The sequence below is a fragment of the Hipposideros armiger genome, unplaced genomic scaffold (assembly GCF_001890085.2).
Source record: "Hipposideros armiger isolate ML-2016 unplaced genomic scaffold, ASM189008v1 scaffold_206, whole genome shotgun sequence".
NCBI classification, from domain to species: Eukaryota; Metazoa; Chordata; class Mammalia; order Chiroptera; family Hipposideridae; genus Hipposideros; species Hipposideros armiger.
The window spans coordinates 2699548-2722150 of record NW_017731556.1 but is presented as its reverse complement, the minus strand read 5'-3'; the positions used below and the strand labels follow the sequence as shown (position 1 = coordinate 2722150).

Genomic DNA, 22603 nt, shown 5'->3' with positions numbered 1-22603 from the left:
AATAAATGATTTACTTATTCTAGTATTGATATGACCATTGCTAAAAGAAAAGATTGTTTTATGATTAAGTCCAGTGCAGCTGTGGAATTTCAGACTTATAATGTAAAAATTGTTCCATGAAACCTTTCATTTATGAATCGAAAGATCATATGTAGGCTGTCCCAAATGTGAGCTAGAGCCTGCTCATCAATAATAGATTAATTGAGATAACTGTGGAACATTATAAAATGCAGTGGTAGCAATAAAATATTATTGATTCCATTTGAACAATATCACCACTACTTGCCTCAAGTAAAACTGGCTCAAAAGGACTGAAATGGAACTTGAAAGAACTTACTACAGATTATGCCACTATAAGAAGAATTGAAATATAGCTAGTCATTGGTTTTGGCTCCATGATCAGTGTGACATTCTGTCTCAGTATGAATCCCCAACTCTGCTCCATTTCTAATTGTATCTGGATAGTTTACCCAACATGGCTACAGACGTTTCTCTGTGATTTGTAATGCTAGTGGGCTTCCCTGCACTGTGTAGATTTTAAGTTTCTTATCTTTTTCAAAGTGAAATCTCAGAGGGCCCTTGCTCTCTTTCCAGATCAAGAAATTTTCCACTTCACAGGTTCCCTCAATAATAGAGCTAGCTGGGGAGATCATAGATGGTAAAGTAGATAAACACTGTGCTTGCATCCTTCCATTTACACATTAAAATTACAACTAAATTATAGAATAATCAAACTGGAGAACCATATGAAGTCTAGTCGAACAGAAGTCTTATAACTAAAAATATGAAAAGAAGCCACATAGAAAATGGTAGGAGGGGCTGGGACGTGAAATGGGTCCCAAATCTCCATGTGATGGTTGAAAATCGGGAGAGCTATCTTGGTCACAAAGGTTCTCCCCAGAGGAGTTAGGGACCCCAGCCCCACAACAAGCTCCTGAGCCCAGAGTACTAGTATGGGGAAGAGAAGCCCACAACCTCTGGCTCTGAAAAATAGTTGGGATTCTCCATCTGGGTGGGATGGAGAGCTGTGGGAAACCCAGATGTCCATCCTCTTAAACAGCCCACGCATAGACTCACTCATTTGCAGGCACTGACCCTGGGCTCTGGTGAAGGGATGGTGACTCAGGAGATCTCAAAGCCACACAGGAGGCAGACTGAGGTGTGTGGCTACCAAGCAAGGGCTGAAGGACAGTTGCCATTGTCCCTGCAAGAGGTCCTCTTCCCCGCGCAGCCAGCAGGCAGGCGCCTTCTTTCCTGTGTTGAGCCCTCCCCTACAGGCTGAATCTGAATCTGATTGGTCTGGTGAGCTCTGCTGGGACCCTGCCCCGCTCAACACCCCCACACCAGAAGCACTTTCTCCAGAAACAGTTGGCCCCACCCGCATCGCATTCTTTCTTGTAAACTATCAGAATCTGCTGGCCCCAGACGTGTACTGGAACTGGCCTCGGTGCACTCTGAGATTTTTGCTGAGTAGCTTCAGGCTCAGCACTGGCACCAAAACAGAATTTACATTAACCTGGTGGCCACAACTCTTCCCATTCTAGTGAACCCCTGAGACCCTGTCTTACCCAACTTGTGTATGGAAGTAGGCTCTATCAGTGGCTGAACCTTAAGGGAACCAGTAGGTGGCAGCATTCCTCAGGGTGTCCTGGCTTTTGTGAAGCTACCCCAGGTCCAGTACTGGTGGTAGCCATCCTCGGTTCACAGCATGGCCTTTCCTATGCACCTCCAGGTTTAGCACAGGCAGTGAACAACCATGGATTGCTTTGCATCTCCTGCCAGGTAGCCCCTGACTGGTCACAAGAAGTGGGTGACCTGGGCCTGCACTAGAGCCCCTCCCAAGAGGCCTCAGAACCAACATACTTGAAGGTTGTATTCAGACCACAGCAAAGCACTGCCCAATTAGCCCCACAAGCTACACACAAAATGGGCAGTCTCAACAGGCACCAGAACCCACTGGGACAAATCCCACTCAGTGGCGTAAGTCCCCCACACAGCAGCCCATAAGCTGTGGAGGTGGCCAAACCCCAAAGCCAATCAGCATGAAAATTAACCTCACCCACTGATGTGCCAATAGCAATCAATGCTCAACCATAATAGGAAGGCACATACAACCCACACAAGGAACATTCCGGGAGCACCCAGAGCACATAACAGAGAGACTCTGCCAGGGTCCAACAGGGCACCTACTACATAAGGCCACCTGCCCAAGACTAGGAGACATAGAACATCTACCCAATACATAGAAACAAACACAGGGAGGCAGCCAAAATGAGAAAACAAAGAAATATGCATATGTCCCAAATGAAAGAACAGGAGAAAAATCCTGAAAAAGAACTAAACAAAACGGAGGGCAGCAACCTACCAGTTACAGAGTTCAAAACAATGGTTATAAGGATGCTCAAGAAACTTAGTGAGAACTTCAACAAAGTGATAGCAACCATTAAAAGGACATAGAGGGCCAGCTGAGTGGCTCAGTTGGTTAAGAGCTCGCTCAAAGGTTTGAGCTCTGAGCAACAGCGGTTTGAGCCCGGCCTGAGCTGAGCTGCCGCTGAACTGCCAACAGGTGGCAGGATGGCTCAGCTAAAAAAAAAATAAGACATAGAAACCATAAAAAAAGAACCATTCAGAAGTGAAGAATAGAATAGCTGAAATGAAGAGTGTACTAAAAGGAATCACCAGTGGACTAGATGAAGCAGAGGATCAAATCAGTAATTTGGAAGACAAGGTAGCAGAAAACACCCAATCAGAACAGAAAAAAAGAAAAAAAGAACAAAGAAAAATGAGGATAGTTTAAGAGATCTCTGGGACAACATCAAGCATAACAACATTTACATGATAGGGGTACCAGAAGGAGAAGAGAAGGAGCAAGGGATTGAGAACCTATTTGAAGAAACAATGACTGAAAACTTTTCTAAGCTGGCGAAGGAAATAAACATAAAAGTCCAGTAAGTGCAGAGAGTCCCAAACAAGATGAACCCAAACAGACTCACACCAAGACACATTATAATTAAAATGACAAAGGTTAAAGACAAAAAGAGAATCTGAAAAGCAGCAATAGAAAGGCAAGTAGTAACTTATAAGGGAGAGCCTATAAAATTGTCAGCTAATTTCTCAACAGAAACTTTGCAGGCCAGGAGACTGGCACGAAATACTCAATGGGATGAAAAGCAAGGACCTACAACCAAGACTAGTTTACCCAGCAAAGCCATCATTTAAAATTGAAGGACAGATAAAGAGCTTCCCAGACAAGAAAAATCTAAAGGAATTCATCACCACCAAACCAGTATTACAACGAATGTTAAAGGGACATCTTTAAGATGGAAAAAAAATCAAAATTGTGAATAAAATGGCAATAGCTACATATCTATGAACAATTACTTTCAGTGTAATTGAAATGCATTAAATACTCCAATCAAAGCACATAGGAGGGCTAAATGGATAAGAAAACAAGACCCTTACACATGCTGTCTATAAGAGATTCACTTCAGATCAAAAGACACACACAGACAGAAAGTAAAGGGATGGGAAAACATATTTTATGAAAATGGAAACAAAGAAAAAAACAACAAAGCTGGAGTAGCAATACTTATATCAGACAAAATAGACTTTAAAATAAAGGCCATAAGAAGAGACAATGAAAGAGCCAATAATCCTACTTTAGGGTATTTATCTGAAGAAACCCAAAGTGCCACTTGGAGAGAACGTGTGCCTCCATGACAGCATTGTTTACAATGGCCAAGATGTGGAGGCAGCCTGGGTGTCCATCAATGGAAGAATGGATAAAGAGGAGGTGGTACATACATACAATGGAAAATTGCTCAGCCAGGGAAGGGAATGGGTTCTTGCCATCTATGGTGACATGGATGGACCTGGAGGGTATTTTGCTGAGCAGAGTGTCAGACAGAGAAAGACAGATGCAATGTGATTTCTTCTATATGTGGAATCCAAAGAATAAACAACATAGAAACAAACTCATAGATATAGAAAACATTTTGATGGTTGCCAGACTGGAGGGAGTTTGGGGGTGTGGGTGTAAAAAGGGGAAGGGATTAAGAAGTACAAAATGGTTGTTACAAAGTAGTCATGCAGATATAGAGTATAACATAAGGAATATAGTCAATAATAATGTAATAACTATGTATGGCGTCAGATGGGGTTTTTTGGGTGATAGATGAAGGGTATGGGGGCAGGGTGAAAAAGGTGAAAGGATTAAGAAGTACAAATTTGTAGTTACAAAATAGTCATGGGGATGTAAAGCAAAGCATAGGATATACAGTTAATGATATGGTAATAACTATGTATAGTGCCAGGTGGGTACTAGACTAGTCAGGGGTATCATTTCTCAAATTATATAAATTTCTAACCACTATGCTGTACACCTGAAATTAATGTAAAATAATATTGACTGTCAACTGTAATTAAAAAATTAAAAATGAGGGGAAAGATGAAGGGAAATAAGAGTTCAAATTTTCAGTATAAAACAAATAAGTGATGGGGATGTAATGTACAGCACAGGGAATATAGTCAATAATATTGTGATAGCGTGGTATTGTGTCAGATGATTGCTAGACTTATGGTGATCACTTCTTTATGTATTGATATGCAAATGTTGAGTAACTATTGGTGTACACCTGAAACTAATATAATATTGTATGTTAGCTCTATATTTGATAAAGGTTTTAAAAAATAAAAATTAAAAAATAATAGAGTTAATTGTACCAGTCAGAAGTCTTATAAACAGGCAACTATTGAAGTATAGAATAAGTGCCTACTACAATTTTATATACCTTATTGAATACCCTGTGGGCTCAATTTATCTTTAAATTATCTTTGGCACTCACCATCTTCTTTCTATTCTCACTTCCAACACCCTAGATCAGGTCTTCACAGTTTTTTGTGTGTGCACTACTCTGAACAATAATCTCCACCTTGTTTCCTAACAGTTTCTCCCCTCTGCAAGCCATGCATTCTACTTTTATATTAGTCACCTGAAGGAACAACTCTGATTAAGACATCCCTTTGCTCAAAATCAGCAATGACCCTTAACTTGCAACACAGAATCCTGTTGTGGCATGTCTTTCAAACCATTCATTCTGACACCAATTTACCTTGTTAACTCTTGCTTCTACAGTTCCATCTGTGAAGTTCATCCTCACAAGTACTAAGCAGGATTTTAGTTTTAACATATATATATATATATATATATATATATATATATATATATATATATATATATACATATATATTATATAATTACCTTAACCTAAAATTATACTTAGAGTGATATTTAGAGTTTGAATGATTTAAGGAAATGTTAGAAAAGGAAAGAGTATAATTATGAGGTAATCTAAGTAGATATTTCTCTGCTTGACACCAAAATAGTGTTCTAAGAAAACTTTAGAACTGGACTCTAGAATTTAGTGTTTTTTGTCTTCAAAGGTGTAACTTTTCTACTCTGATTTTACTGAGTAATATTTTATTAATTAAAAGGAAGCCAAAGTGGTGTTCAAAAACTGCGGTCAATATAAAATAAAGAACTAAAAAGCATTAAAAGTGTTCAAACATTTATGTTTATTTTCTATTGATATTTTTAATTTTATTCACTAATAAATACTCCTAGAGAAATGTATCATCCTGTCCTTTGCAGTGAGATATGCCAGATCATTTTATTCAAACATGATATACCTCACTAATTTGTTTCCTGGCAAAATGCCTAAAGAGGAGAAACAAGTTCTAATTTTTAAATACACTAGATAGCTTATTGGAGCTTCGGCTTAAATGCAAAACCAATGCAGGCAGATCAAGCCCACATGAAATCCAACATGCACTTTTATATCGTCCATATTGATTCCAAGAGATTGACTTGATTAAACACAGAAGCGGAAATAACACTGCTCTTGGTAATTTGCTATTTGGATAAATTTGTGTTTTTAAAATAAGCTAAGAGTGCACACTAAATTCAATTTCCCATTGAATTTTATTAAGTATTTGTAAGATACCATATAATCATTTGATAAAACTCTTCCTCCTCTGCCATGAAGAAACTTTACTCATTGAAAACCAGAAACTTAGGAGGATTAGTTAAGTCCAATGGAGACAGCAGGGTCATATTAAAGTAATTTGTGGATTTTTCTTTTCTCCAACTTCTGCGCTCTCATAAGACCATCTTTACATAGAGATGCACATAAATAAACATGCAAAATGGTAGAAGATAGATCATACTGCTGAGGGCTTAAACTTTTTGGCTTGAAGAATGCAGCAGAATACCACAGACTCAAAGCAAATGGATACATTTCTAACATTCAGCAGAAAATTAGAAGTTTTAAGCATCTACTCATGTTTCCCAAGGAAATATTTGCAACATATGGAACAATTTGAACATTCAAGTATTTGATTTTCTGACTTGATCAGCTACAATGCTGAAATACCTCAAATAATTACAGGTTTCCAATTCCAAATAGTTCTGTTAAGCACCATGAAATATCTTTAAAATAAATTTTAGGTCCCTAAGTGGGTTAAATTTATTATTCTTCTGCTATGAGGGATAATGGGTAATTATTATCTGTTTATTGCCCAAGTGGACAGTTAGTTCCTAGAAATAACATCTTGGTTAAATTTTGCTGTCCACTACTTCAAACACAAATTACCTACCATAGATTAAGGCTTGGGTCTGTATGTAAGAAAATTTCTTGTTTGAGATTTTGGAAAGACACAACATATGGAAAAAATAGAGCTCTTGGAATAAGTTTGTAAAGTCACTTAGAAAATAAAATGGTGTAAAATGCTGTAACCACAATATATAAGTAGCGTTTCCTCCAATAACCATTAAAGGTGTAGTTATACCCAGATTTTCTTTAGCCCTCTTTTTTTCATTCTTTTATAACTTAAAAAATTTTGCAGTTTACCAAAACTGACCATATTTACTCACAGTTTGTCCCCTTGTTTTGAAAAAGTCTAAGGAAAATTTTAAGAAAAGCCTGATGGTTGAAACATTTCATTTCTCAGAAACTTAATGGAAATATTTTCTAAATGTGCAATGAAGCCAATAATAAAATATTACTAAATGGAAAAATTATACTTGTTCAAAATCCATTAACTATTTTACAGCTCTATAAAATCGTATAAAAATTTAAGACATCTTCTAACAAGTAAACAGTCAAATAAAATACATGTTTTGGTATCAAAAAATGTTCCATTAACTTTTATTATTCTCTTTAACCTCTTTTTATATATCATGCACAAAATGGAGAAACAAACTCAGGGGCAGAAATTATGGTTATATAGGTATTCACATGGGTGACTCAGAATTTAAGCTAGTATCCTGACCCTAAGAATGATAAAAGTAAACTCAGAAAAACACTCCTTTTTGTCCTTCATCATCAGGTAACCTCTACCTTTCAGGGAGGAAAATGTTGACATATTTATTTGTACCTTCCAGTGAATTACGTATATGAATTCCAGATTCCTGGAAGTATTGACTATAGATAGAATATATGAATTTTAATTCAGATAGACAAGAGTTCAACAATAAGCTCTTTCATCCTTACATTGTCTGCTCATTACCCCAAGTTTCCTCGTTCACAGAATGTGAATCAAAATAATGCTAGTCTTGTAAGCTGACATGAGGCATTCTTATAAAGGATATAATACAGGATCTGGCAAATAGTACATGTCTAATAAATTTCATTACTATTTTACTACATGTAGAAAGATAACTTTAAAACACAATAATAAAACCTGCCTTTACTGGAAACTTACTAACATGCCAGGCACTTTACATGCATTGTCTAATGTAACCTTTATGATGTTGTTAACCCATTTTACAGACAAGATAACTAAGGGAGGGCATTCTCTGGTCCAAGCATTCCAAGGACCCTAATATTTTGTAGTTCTTTTGAACTACTTCTAGTGTAAAGAGAAGACTGACATAACAGGACATATCTTATCCCTATCTTAAAAATAATAATTTGGTGATATTTCCCTTCATTTTGGCAGATATTCCCATATTAGACATAGTTTCTTCCTACCATTTCCTGAATTAAGATACTATTAGATGAAATTATATAAATCAGGAAATTGATTATCTTTTTAAAGGTCTATTTCACTCTATGTTTATTTTAACAGATTTGGAGTTTGGCATTTTGTTCTACTCTGGAAAATATGCATAATTAGTTTGATTTGCTTCTGTAGTTTGATGTCATAGATAAATTTGGGGTTTATTTCTTTTAACTTTATTCTTTAAATATAAGAACAATGAAATATTCAAATGCCCAGAAATACATATAAATATTTCAAAAATAAATATATAAAACATGTATCTATAAACATAAAATGCAATCAATGCCAAAGGTGAAGCTCTAATTTGGATATGAACCCATTCTCATATGTGAGTATGTATGTTTGTGTGTGTAAGGCATGAAGTTTGGTTTCACTTGGAAGTATATGATAAAAGCAAAAATCAAAATTTTGCTTTCATCATACTAAATATAGAATATGTGCTAATATAGTAACTCTCAGGCCTCTATTTCTAAGAAAGGGAATATTTGAGAAAAGGACTTTTGAAAATGAGAAATAACAGTGAGTGAATTGGGATTATATCCCAGCAGTGGCGTGCAACAGCTAGGTTCAAAAATGTCTGCAACATCCTCACCTGCCTAATTTATGAACAGAGCTATAAGTATTGACTGAGTCTCCCAAACCAGGGCTCAGCCTCAAGAGAAAAATCTGACTTTCAATATTAATAGTGACCAGAAAGAAAAAATTTAAATGCAGCCAAAAGTGTGACAATATTGGTAATATTATATAATCAGATATGTGGCTATTGTTAAAATTATTTTTTAAAAGAAAAATTGAAATTTTTGGTGTCATTTTTAATGCATTAGTTTCATTTAAAAAAAAAAGATTTTTGGGCCGGCCGAGTGGCGCGATGGTTAAGAACTGGCTTGGGACGCCAGAGGGCCCCGGTTCGGATCCCACATATGGGCCAGTGACACTGCCCTCTACAGCTAAGATGCTGAACAACAGCTCAACCTGGAGCTGGACTGCTGAGTTGCCACCGACCCTGCTGCAGTGGGTTGCCATGGGCTACCGTGTGTAGCCAGCAGCCAGCGTGAGCAGCCAGCAGTCGCAGTGAGCGGCCGTCCAGAAGCTGGCGACTGATCTGCCTCACCCGGGAAGAGCGCAATGATGGTGCCAACTTGGGCCAGTGAAGCAACGTCCTCCACAACTAGACTTAAGAACAAAAGGACAGCAACTTGTCTGTTCCCCTCCCCCCAATTCCCCAGCGCTGTTCCCATACACCCAATTCCCCAATAAAAATCTTTAAAAAAAAAAAAAAGATTTTTAGCAAGACAGGTGCAAATAAGATGTTTCTAAAATATTTAATCAATAAATGTTTCTCATTCCCGAAAAATACATCAGATAGCAGATTATATAACAGTATTTTCCTCTTAAACTTTAAATTATCAGGACTTTTTTTTTTTTTTTTTAGCTGAGCCATCCTGCCACCTGTTAGCAGCTCAGCGTCAGCTCAGCTCAGGCCAGGAATCAAACCGCTGTTGCTCAGAGCTCACACTCTTAAGCGAGCTCTTAACCAACTGAGCCACTTGGCCAGCCCTTTATCAGGACTTTATACTTAAGATGTACATATATATGCCCCTCAGCTTCATATATATACATGTATTTATAAATTTGTATGGATATAAAGCAATATAACTGTATATACATGAAATTAAAAGGAACTTTCAAGATGTATATATGTTACAATCTTTCTTAGGTGTATTTCTACTACCATCTTAATACCAGCAGGGAGAAAGATTTTGCATTGACCAAGGGTTATCCTTGGCTCCTTAGATTTTTAATGAATGAGCCTTAAGAGATTTGTAAAATACCCAGTGTCAATATAAAATCTGTGCATAATATTCTGCACCTTTCTAATGACTAGAACTAAACTCCCCCAATGGTTAAAAACAACTATTTGAGACAAAAGAAAGCCACAATTGAGTGGTGGTGGAATAGTGAGTGCACACACCATGGTGTGGTGTCTATCCAGCTTTAAATCCCACCTTTCACATGGCCGTGTAATCCTCTTTAGGTTTCTTACCATCTCAGACCCAGTGTCCCAATTTATAAAATAAAGATAACAAGGAGACATATTTCAGAGGTGGAATTACCATGTGAACAAAGCCTAAGTTCAGGGCCCTGGCAGTGTGTTCACATAATCAGGTATTTTTGTAAAATTTGCAGCATTGTGTATTTTTTTAATAGAGACATTCCCCAGTTGTAACTTCATACTCTACCAGAATTGGATCCTTTTCTTTTTCACCTCACAGGTTATATATTGAGGATGAAGTTAGATAGTACATGTAAAGCTTTAGGATTTTACCTAGAACATGGAAAACATTTGATTGATGTTCATTATCATTATTAGTATCAACTATTATAGACAATTTGCTTGTGTTTAGTCTTCCCATTGCTACATACAACTGAGTGTTTCGTATCTTCAGTAGTATAGGTTGGGGATGTTTAAGAAAGAGCTTGGTATACTGAGTTTTCTTTCCACTCAGCAAATATGGAAGGAGAAAATAGTATGAAATATATTAATCCAAATGTTAGATTTATAGATACATACTTAAGAAGGGATAGTTTTTAGAATTTAATCAATACCATCTTTTTATGTTGGTGGAAAACATCCAAGACACTTATTCAGAGAAAACTGTGATAGCATGCAGAGTAAACTTGCCTTGTCAAGTGGCTGTTGCAAGAAATGATGATTTCATGGTTGAACTCACCAGAATTACACAAATCTTATCAGAGTGATAACAGAATCATCCAAATATTCAGGGATTTAGTGATGTACAGAAAGGTGGCCATGCCAATTTCTGAGTCACAGCTTTATAATTTGGAACATATGATCTATTTTATATTCATCATTGAAATCATATTCAGATGATATCTTTTACTATTTATAATACAAACAACCTCATACCTTCTAATCACAGGTAATACCTGTAAAAGTTACAGGCATATTTCTATAAATTATGATTAATCACACAAAGAGTCACAATAAATGTTATTGACTTGTGATTTAGTTTCACCTTTTTAATTTTTAATTATTTTATTCAAACAAAGCAGATATATACATGCCCTAGGAATGAATAAAATTCACTAGGAAAATATGACTTGTATTTCAAATATTAGGAGTTTCAGTATTACCCTCATTGAATCATTGAGTCAATATAGGAATTTATTTTCTGCCTCAGAATAAAACAAATTTAAGATAAATACACTAAAGCTAGCTATAGCAACAGCTTAAATCCTGAAGCAATATTGATTTGTACACATATTGAATTGCTTTTTGAATCACTTTTAATGTAATACACATTTTTTAAAGTAATTTGCCTTCCTTTTCTAAGTCAATCATGAAATTGTCTAATGAATTAGCTGAGAAATGGCAAGAAAGAGAAAATTGCTTCGTTTTGCTCTACTCAATAGAAATAGAAAAGTCCATTCTTTCCAGGTAGTGAGTTGAATGGCGAAACTCACAGTGCCATTTCCTGCTTCGTGCTGTGCCCATTTAGTAAAACAGAATTGGTCACTGTGTTCTTAGCGTTGTTTTTCAGAGATGTCATCCGCACTGCAGAAGAGCTGACTAAGTAGCTAGCTGATCTCTCTGGATAGGACTTCCTCCCACAACAGAGCTGGCTGTTGAAATGCCTCCTGAAGCTTTCACTGAGTAGATAAAGAGCAAAGGGATTGACACAAGAATTGCAAAAGCTCAGAACCCGAGCAACTAGAGTGGCAATCATATGGCCTAGAGATGGGTCAATCTCCTTATAGTTGAAAGACCTATACATGTAGAGGATGTGATTTGGAAACCAACAGAAGACAAAGCAGCCCACAAAAACCAGCACAATTTTAGCCAGGCGTTTCCGTGTTTCCATCTGCAAATACAAAAAAATATTCTCATTGGTTAAAATGCATGTTAAAAAAAAAAAAAGCCTTCCAAGACATTCTAATGGTCGCGAACCCAAATGGCAGAGAAGCTGGACCCCAGTGAGCCATAACAGAGCTACGACATGGCCACATATAGGAGACCCACCCCCGCCCAATGCCCCTTCTAGTTCAGGCCAATGCATGGCCCAGTGCCCTCTGACTCTTATAATCCTTCCCAGTACTGAAAGTCCATGAAATAGGACACCAAATAGCAGTTGCTACAGCTGACCAGCGCACCCCCAACAAGCGCGGTGCACGCGCAAGCTTACCTGCTTTTTGGTATGCTCATTGTATTCTCCAGGAAGATTATGTACACTTTTAATTAAGGTCTTTGCAATATGATAATAATAAACGCTAATAATAGCGAGGGGTATGAGGAAATAGACCAAGAAGATGAGCACTGAGTGAATCTTTGGATGTAACTCGTCCGTCTGAGGGTAGGGTATGCACGCTGTGAAGCTGCCATTATCCAAGCTATCAATGCGCACCACTTCTGAAAACACTGCTTCCGGAACAGCCAACAGCACGGAGACTACCCAGATGCTGAGGGCTTTCACACAGGTCCGCTGCACCGCCCCTGACTTCTGGATGTCCATAGGGTTTACAATGGCTCTGTACCTGGGAAGACAATACATCTCAAATTACTCTTAAGGAGGGGAGGGGAGGGGAGATCTTAACTTTCTAGAGAGAGGTGCCAGCACTCCATTGTTCCCTAGCTGTTCTGCAGTGTATGGAATCCCTAAATCCCTGGTGTCTCAGTCTGAAAGTCATTCCACTGCTTGTTAGCACAGAAGACAGGAAGACAGAAGAAAATATCTGAAATTGCCATTTCCCAAATTGCAATAATTTGTTTAGCACTTACACAGGTTTGTTTGTTTTTTTTTCAAAATGCACACGTACAAATATCCTCATTTATTAAATATTATTATTTAAATACTTGCATTTTCAAAAAAATTTATCACTACTATAATTGCCATGATATACATTAACCACAAAATATAAAATGTCCACAAAACAATATCATCAAATTCTACCTTGATATTCTTCTTTAGCTTCTGAGCCTGAGTCACACACTTTTTTCCTAAGGACATTAGTAAATCTTAGAGACTAATCCAAACTGGGTTTTTCTCCAAAATTCAATCAGAAGGACTGAAAGCAATGGGATAATATTCTGTCTTTATAGTTCCAATTTATTCAATGTGAAGACCTCATGACATCCTCTCTTCTCCCACCTGACACCATCATAGCAGTAACGAAACCACACTCCAGGACACAACGGCCTAAACTATTCAAACCTTCTACAACTAACTCACTCAGTAATAATGCGAACAAAGCAAAAACTGTATGTAAACCTCAAATTATTTATATTTGTCTTTGAAAACATTTTAGGTTAAGGTATACCTAGGAAGTTAACAATATACAGTAAAAAGTGACTTTAGTCAAACAAACCTGAGCTGTTTTCTCTGATATCCATTGGAAAAATCACTTAAGGTATTTTTCTTTCTCTGTCAATTGGGGATAAAAACACTTCCATCAAAGTTTTGTGATTAGAAAAAAATGTATAGAGCACCTGTTACAGTGCCTGGCAATGAGCAGATGCTCACTATACCGTGACCCTCTACCTTCTTATTTACATTTGATTTAGTCTAATGCTCTAAAAATTCAGAATATTTCAAGCTACATAACAAGAAGTTAAGGTCTCCTTCTGAAGTTCTGTAGAGATGGTTCCCATCCTCCACAGGACATAAGAGCTCCCAAGCTCAAACCCACTCTGCCTTGACCCTCTCTTTCTCCGTCCTGACTTTCATCAGTGTCATCCTCAGATCCTCAATAGGAGAAAGGCCACTTGCGTTTGATCTGAACGATCTTCCCACATGAAACAGGAAACAGAAATTCAAGTAGAGGAACAGCACAGGGCTTCCACACCAAATTGAGAAGCATACGTCATGCATTTTACCCAGATATGGCAGAACTCACTTAGGCATGTGTGAGTTCCCTCCTTCTATTATTTATTTTCATGTTCTTAAGAAACTTAAAGGAGGGCCGGCCGAGTGGAGCGTTGGTTAAGAACTGGCTTGGGACGCCAGAGGGCCCCGGTTCGGATCCCACAGATGAGGGCCAGTGACACTGCCCTCTACAGCTAAGATGCTGAACAACAGCTCAACCTGGAGCTGGGCTGCCATAAGTCGCTGGCAACAGCTTAGGCTGCAGCCCCTGCTGCAGTGGGTTGCCATGGACTACCGTATGTAACCAGCAGCCAGTGTGAGCAGCCAGCGTGAGCGGCCAGGAGCCGCAGTGAGCGGCCGTCCAGAAGCCAGCGACTGATCTGCCTCGCCCGGGAAGAGCGCAATGATGGTGCCAACTTGGGCCAGTGAAGCAATGTCCTCCACAACTAGACTGAAGAACAAAACGACAGCAACTTGTCTGTTCCCCTTCCCCCAATTCCCCAACACTGTTCCCATACCCCTAACTCCCCAATAAAAATCTTTAAAAAAAAAAAAAGCTTAAAGGAGAATTACAATCAGTTAACTAGAATGAGCTATTTTTTTTCCTGCTTTAAAAATTTTTTTATCAGATTAATACATTCACAGGGGTTTGTTTGTTTGATTTTTGAATCAGAGAGCAATAAAAGTCCTATGAAGAAAAAACAGATGTCCCTTGTTATATGTCAGGTCCCACTCCTGAGTTAAAAAATAAATTTCACATCATCTCCTCCATATAGCTAGAGAATGTGTGCCTGTCACTGACTCTTGAATCAAATATTATAGCATTAGTTCTTGACATCTTGTTATGGTAGTTGAAGATTTTCCCTCTACTACATCATTTTCCTCCATTCCCAACTTCCTGAGTTAGTAAGTTATATTAAGTGTTCATAATATAGTCAATACATAGTTATTATGACTAAAGAATATCACTCACTGCAGAGCTAAGTAGTATATTATGATGATGTTCTCTTTCTTATACATGGCCCTGATTTTCCTAAAGTTACTACTTGGTAATTTTTCTCATTTACGTAATTTTCCATTTACCTGAGTTTAATCCTTTTCTAAAGGATTAAACCACCTTTCTGAATAATTAAAGCCCAGTGCTTGAATCTCAATTCTTCTTCTTTCTTAGTTTTTGACTTTATCAAACTCATCTCTACCTTCTTTTTGGTTTTATTTTCTAAGATAATTTATTAACTTTGGCTTACACCCTTCCTTCTGAATTCTTTATCAAATTTTTAAATTTTAGAGGTTCTTGCTAGTTTTCAAATCATCATATATCTATGGATCCAATAGAGAAAATGTTTAATTTTCTTTTCCTTATGGAATAGTTCCAAGATTTGTTTGTTTGTTTCATCTGTTTATGCTGGAACCACATTCCCCCTAAATGTCCGCAAATAATAAAAGAAAGTAAAGAAGAAGATCTATGTTGGAAGTTAAAAAAAATATTCTTATTGAAAAGCTGATTAAGAAAAAAAATTAAAACTTAATAACAAATAGATGAATCAAGGGAAGTGTTAGGAAGAAGTGAAGGTTTAGTGTTTATTCTTGCTCCCCATGAAGACCTATGAATAACTGGGAACAGAAGATATTACCAAGAACCTCAATAGATCAGCAGTGTTCACAAGGAGTAGGCTGTGGGCCTAATAACATTTAATATTTTGTATCAATAATTAAAACAATATGTTAAGAGACAGCTCATTAAGTTTGCAGCTAGCAAAATTAAACTGGATCATCACTTTGGAGCATGAAAATGAAAATAACCTTGGTCATATGGAAACAAATGAGAATAAAAGAACAAAAACAAAAACCACATGATAAAAAATAAAAGGAAGTTTGATAAAGACATGTTCTGTATAGAAAAATAAACAAATGAACATTCAAAATACCAGATTGTCAGTATATTTGGGGTGTAGACGAGGATCTCCAAAGAGCTGAAAAAAAATCTATAAACAATATAAATAATCTAATAAACAATAATAAAATATTGTATAAAATTTATACAAGACCTTGAAAATCGGTCTACCCTCCGGGGCAATCTGCAATTGGAAGGACCAAGGTAAATTGTTATTTGGGGGTTTGAAACACACAAATAGGAACTGTACTCCTGGTGACAAGTAGCGATAAGAAAAGGGTTGAACTTTACTGTCTGATCTCATGGCTCAGCCAAAAGGGATGGCCCCCTATTTAATTGCACTACTAGGGGCAAAAGTCTGAGAGGTACATCTTAGGTCTGTTTCCACCGAGAAGTGGACAAATGAGAACCAGATTGAATAATTAAATGAGAGACTTGTCTGCGATGTGGTAACATGGAAGAGTGCAATAGGCAGAGCTCTGGAGCACTGAACTGAGCACCTAGTTGCCCCACTAATTATGAAGTACACCTTCTCTTTGAGCCACTCTTTGCTCAATACTCAGAGAGGGAGGTAATAGGATCCCATTTTAGGACCCTCAACGTCACAGTTGAAGATATCATTCTTATTTTGCAAATGAAGAAGATAGTGCCTTATGGGCATGCTGTCGTTGCTGTTTTATCATTGTGTCCAACTTGAACATTTGGACATAGTGGTTGCAGGACTAGTACCCAGATCCCATAAGCCCCAGCCTGGTGCATTCTCTTCTAATTCACAGTGTGTCCCAAAGGTTTCAGGTCAACATGGATGAGTAATCCTCAAAACCTATAAAGTAATATATAAATTATGGCAACCGTGTGAATATTGTGAGGAGTGTATAGCACCTAATTCAATGTGAGAATTAGAAGGGAAAAGCAAATAAGCCAGAATGATTTCAGACTAATGAATAAAAGATATCTGATTCCATGGAGTCAAATATAACACCCTTTATTTAAGGAAAAGCCATATAAATTCAAATTAAAAACTAATAAATTAAGTGCAGATTACAATTTATCTCGTTTCCACGGTTATGTAAAAATAACAACTGAACACTTGTTGTGCAAAACAAATTGTCCTTTTGAATTGGCAGCTAGAAAGCTCTCAGACAAATGCAAGACTCGCATTTCCTGAAAGTATGAATCCCTTTCATTTTCCCTATACCTGTTTTTCCTTCCTTTTTAATTCCCATTGTATGTTATGTATATCTTTATCTTTAAGCTGCCTCAAATTCTTTTGGAACAAGGTGAAAATAAATGTCATCACCTGGAAACATGGGTTATCCGTAGGGTGAGTGTGGACTCTTCTCTTAGGTATCCATAGCCAGCCTGAACTCTTCAAAAGAGCTTGGAAGCGTGCTGAGTGCCAATCTCAGCACCTATTGAGAGAGGTAGGAGCTTCTCAGCATACTGCCCAGTGCTATTGACCAAAGAAGAACGCATTTCCAGTCAGGGCTAGCTAGTTAATCAGCATTGAGCTTCAGTCAGACGTTTTGGTGAGAAACCAGCAGATAATGGCACTCCCGCTCACCACTGAACAAAGACTGATGAAAACGCTTCCTAAAGCCTAGGGGGTGCTAGACCTAAGGTCCACAGCTGATCTGTTTCAATATTTTAACAAATATTGGGTTGTCGGAAAAGACATGATGCATTTTTGCAACAAAAAACAGGAACAATACGTCATGACTTTTCCGACAACCCAAGAGTTATGCTGAAGAAATTATCTGTTTGCTTTGGTATAATAGTAATGATTTAAGGTTCATACCTAAGAGAACTAGCTCAATTATGGAATGAAATCTGTTTATCCTAACTAGCATACAAAAGCTTGAGGTTATTATAATAATATATTAGCACTTTAGTCAGATTAGATGCAATATTATTTTTGCATTGAGTCCAATATTGGCTAGTTTGTATCAGGAAAACAACATAACCTGGTACATTAAATTAATATTAATTTCATTTTTATTGTTTTATAGCTTTTAAAATTTTAATTTGTAAATGCATTTTAGTTAACAGTTGTATATAAAAAAAACAGAATATGAAATCGATACCTAGTTTTACATTTTGTAATTGCATACAATGATAAAATTTATAGTTTAGCACTAGGAATCTGTGGGAATTTTTGCTGTAAAGGAAAAACTCGTTCTTAAAAGATACTTGCATTTTAATTATGGGGTTTTAGAGGCTGGAAGTTTTCAAGAATCAAAGAAATAACATTCTAAGTTTGGAAATGCAGCTACTGTAATAGATAATGAAGAAGATATCTATAATGAGAACCATGATCAAAATGTGGTCTGTGGGGTTCCACTTACCCAGTGTCAACAGCACACATGTCCCAACATTGGGGGTGGGGATGTGTTTGTGTAAAACTAGTAGCAACAATATGACACTGAATATGCAAATACTTTTAATCAGCTATTTAATGTAAGCGAGCAAAAGAAGTACATTTTTGAAACAGTAACCAAAAAATCCGTCAAGATAAAAATAAAAAATAAACTAAGAGCACTACATTCACCATTGCAGATCATGTACTGTCTCTCCCCCCATTGTGTTTATGAAATGCCTCTGAGGCACATCCACAGTGGGCACAAATGATCTTTCTTAAGGATGAATCAGCTGAAACTCCTCTCAAGAATTTAGGAAGTCAAGGGTAAATAATCACAAGTAACAAAAGTATCACCCGTGCCACCCATATCAAACCACGTGATTTACACATGAAGGAAGGTAGATTCATAAATATTGTATTTATTTCAGTTTCTATCCAGTGATGCTGTCATCAATGACATGTAACATTAACTTTCCATTTCACATTGCTACATGCTTTCCCAAATCTAATTATCTTCATGTTTCTTTTTCTATGCTACTGTGATCTCTATTTCTAAACTCTTTACCTTTATTTTCTGAGGCAGACAGTTAAGCAATTTTGTGAAGGTGGAATATTTGGTTTGGTTTAGAAAACGATCAAATTTGTTGTTTAAAAACTACCACAAAAACTTTTATTTTGCAATTATTTTGTTGTTGCAATCATTGCTTAATTTGAACTCAAGGTGTTTCTTTTAGTTTGCAATTACATTTATGACATCTTTCATTCTATTGAATCTAATGAATCAGTTTTTGCAACCTTTTTTTTTATTCTTGGGTGCTTTGCTTTAATTTTTTAGTCTACCATTAAATAGGAAAAAAGTTAGTAATTTCTTATTACTAAGGAATAACGTTGCTTAATGGTAAAGGCTGCAGATTTTGGACTGGTTTCAAATGCTGGCATCTTCACTGTGAGATCATGAAAATGTTGCTTCATTTCAAGCCCTAGTTTTCTCAGTTTAAAATGGTAATTTAGTGCCTACCTCATAGCGTTGTAAGGATAATAAACTCACATAAAAAAAGCTTAGCACAGTGCTAAGTGCAATTAGTCTTATACTTGTTTCCAAATTCACAAGAAATCAAAAGATTTGGTGAGATAAAGTATGAGGAGATGAAGTACAAATCAACACTTAGATTATTATGTTCTGGAAGAAAAATAGAAGTATAGACAATATATAACAAAACATTTCCAAATCATTTAAGTTAATATTGGAATGTATTGTGTAATTTCCTCTCCAGTTATTCCAGTTCCTTAATTGATATTTCCAAAATACACACTGATAGCCCAGAGCAGTCTCTGGACCAAGTAGAAAAGGCAACCCACCTTTCTTTATCGTTATGATTCAAGAATCCATGCTTTAACTTACAAAGTACATAATACACATAACAAACTGGAAAAGTCAGTAAATATGTGAGGAAGAGCAGTTTCTCTGACCTTGTCAGAGCCAATTTACCTGTCTCCATGATAACAGAGAAAGGTAGTGTGAAATAAACTCAAGTCCTAGGTCTTGCTATTAATATTGCCTTTAAAAGTGAAAGCATAATGATAGTAATTTTAACTGTTATAGCGAGAGCTATCCATTAAGTTTTATTCTAACAACTAAGTAGAATTTTAAAAAAACTTTCTATTTAAAATGGGTCCCCTAAGGAAGGGCAGTTAAACTACAAAGTCACATTTTAATCATGAATTTAAAGAAAACTTGTTTAAAAGATAATAAAAATCATGTCATAAAGTAAGGTGGGTAATTTATCCAAAGGCACCCATTTTTATAAGAATGTGGTTTTAGAGAAAATATTACACAAACAAACAAAAAAACATCAGTAGTATTCGGTTTAAAAAGACAGTGGCTCACCACTGAATATTGTCTTCTTTGAATGAAGATGAACTTTTCAATGCCAAAGTGATGAAGGGTATTATTGTATGTGTCAGGAAATTTAAATAGACTACTTTTTATTGGTAACAATATGCAAATTAAAGAGGAGAGTGAACACCACCTTAATCATCCAAGTTAAATTGTTTATACCCCCGAGGGAGTTAGACTCCAGCTCCAAGCAATGATGGCCAATTGGATGTTTGGCGCCCACCCCATCCAGACATCCCTCCTGCTTAAATGTGTGAAAGCATTTAGAATGGAGAGAGCCTGCAGTCGTGGCACTGGGTTCTTCCAGCTCTGCAGGGGAACTTACATTCCCTGGGCCTCCATATCCTCCCCCTGGAAAATGACACAGTTGAACTAGTTGATCTGCAAGGTAGAATAATGGACACTTACCACCTTTAAAATATGTGAAAAGTAGACTCAATATCAAAGATGCATTTTCTACACCGTTTTAAGATACAAAAATTTGGTGCCTACCTGTTTTTATTTGAAAGAAAAAGTCAAAATCAAGCATTTCCCTAATATTAAGGCAGACATTCTTACCTATCAGGTTGTTAAACCACCGAATAAGGAAAATGAACGTCTAAGGTTTAAGGCACACACAGAAAGCTTATATATGATAGCTGCTCTGTTGCCCATTTATTCTATAGCCTTTTAACGAAATACTAGGTAATAAAGATTCCCAGAGCATGTAGCGGGGAGGAGCAAGACTATCATATGCAATTTTAAAACCACTTTCAAAATCATGCGATTTTAATTATCTTCAAAGTAATAACTGCTGTATATTTGTTCAAGCTTCACATCTCAGTCCATTTTATTTTTTTTTACTCTAATTCCCAGGTATGCGCTCTCTCTCTCTCTCTCTCTCTCTCTCTCTCTCTCTCTCTCTCTCTCTCTCCTCCTGCTCCTCCCAGCTGCTCCTTTCTCCTCCTCTCCCAGGTGTGCACTCCCCACCCCCTCACCACTTTTCTAGGCTACCTGTGCCCTTACCTGTCGGCGCTGAGGGCAGTGAGTGTGAACACGGACACCCCCACGGAGGTGAGCTGGATGACAGGGATCAGTTTGCAGCCCACCTTCCCGAACATCCACTCGTCAAAGAAGTAGCGCGAGGCGTCCACTGGGACACAGGTGAGCAGCAGCAGCATGTCCCCGGCGGCCAGGTTAGAGATGAAGATGTTGGGGACGCTCCTCATGGCGCTGTTGGTGATGAAGATCTTCACCAGCATGATATTGCCCAGCAAGCCCACCGTGATGATGAACAGGTACAGGGACGGGATCACACAGCGGATCGCAAGCTCGGCGGGGGTCCCGTCGAGGGCGGGCAGGAAATCCGCGTCCGACGCCCCGGGGTAGACACCGCTCAGATTCGCTGCAGCGATCTGGGAGACGTTGCAAAGAGACTTGGGGGGCATGGTCTCCTTTCCAGGAGCGTCCGCTGGAGAGTGTTCGTGCGCTCAGGTACCCTGAAAAGTGGGACGCACCCGACTCAGGCTTAACGGATTTCCCTCTCGCCGGGACAAGTGCGCTGCCCGCGAGGAGCGCGTCACACAGCGCGTCCCCGAGACACTGCAGGGCCGGGGAGAGGGATGTCCAACGCTCCAGGGCTTCACTTCTAGACGGGGCACGTTGGCTCCTGCTGGCTCCGAATTAAAAAGAGAGAGAGAGAGAGAGAGAGAGAGAGGAGAGAGAGAGAGAGAGAGAGAGAGAGAGAGAGAGAAGGCAAAGCAGTTGCTTCTTCGTTCCAGGCTTCACGGATTTGTTCTCGCTTATAGCTAACTGAGAATAGCCGTTATGTGAACAAAGATTTATCCCTCTGGGGATTAATAATAGTACCTGCCCGACTGTTGTTCTTTGGGAGGGGGGGATGTCATCCTGTCGCTGTCCAACGAACCGCAGCTGAAACACTGGGAACTAGAGTGAGGCAGCGGGCGCTTGGCTAGTCCTACAGCTTGGCTCGTGTTCCTGTTATGTTGTGTGGGATTGGAAGGGATCTCCGACCTTCTGTCACACTGCATCCCTATATACACCTCCATCCGTACCCTCCTCCGAGCGGGAGGAGCCCCAGGCAAAAAGTTTGTGAACCTCTGAGGATTTGGAGGCTAAGCTAGCAAGTCTCTGATGTAACACGAAATTTAGGAGAGAGAATACGTGACAAAGGATTAAGTAAATTAATGGAATTCCCTGCCCAGTATTCTTCCTTGATGCACTTTTGTCACCCCAAATATGGAAACTCTTTCCTACAACTGGCATATTATTTTAAAATTTATATTTCACTGAAATATAACATGCATAACATACACAATTCTTTAATATACAGCTCAATCTAACCACATTCAGAAGCTATAATTTAATCATTACCCCTTAAGCTAACCACATTCATTCTGCCTTTTATCATCTAAGGGTAGTTAGCCTGCTCTCCAGCATAATACAAACGGGATTATAAAGCATGTAATCTTGTGTTCAGCGTCTTTCACTCAACATTACATTTGTGAGAT

At 37.8% G+C, this 22603-nt stretch overlaps 1 protein-coding gene across 1 annotated transcript; it reads right to left on the bottom strand.

The window, feature by feature from the left end:
• Positions 1–11487: 11487 nt before the first annotated feature.
• On the bottom strand, positions 11488–21645 carry NMBR (neuromedin B receptor). The gene is made up of 3 exons (XM_019653748.1): positions 21099–21645; positions 12267–12615; positions 11488–11945 (listed from the first exon to the last, which is right to left on the bottom strand). Exons 1-3 carry the CDS (start codon positions 21518–21520, stop codon positions 11544–11546), a joined length of 1173 nt encoding a protein of 390 aa, XP_019509293.1. The 5' UTR covers positions 21521–21645; the 3' UTR covers positions 11488–11543.
• Positions 21646–22603: the final 958 nt, after the last annotated feature.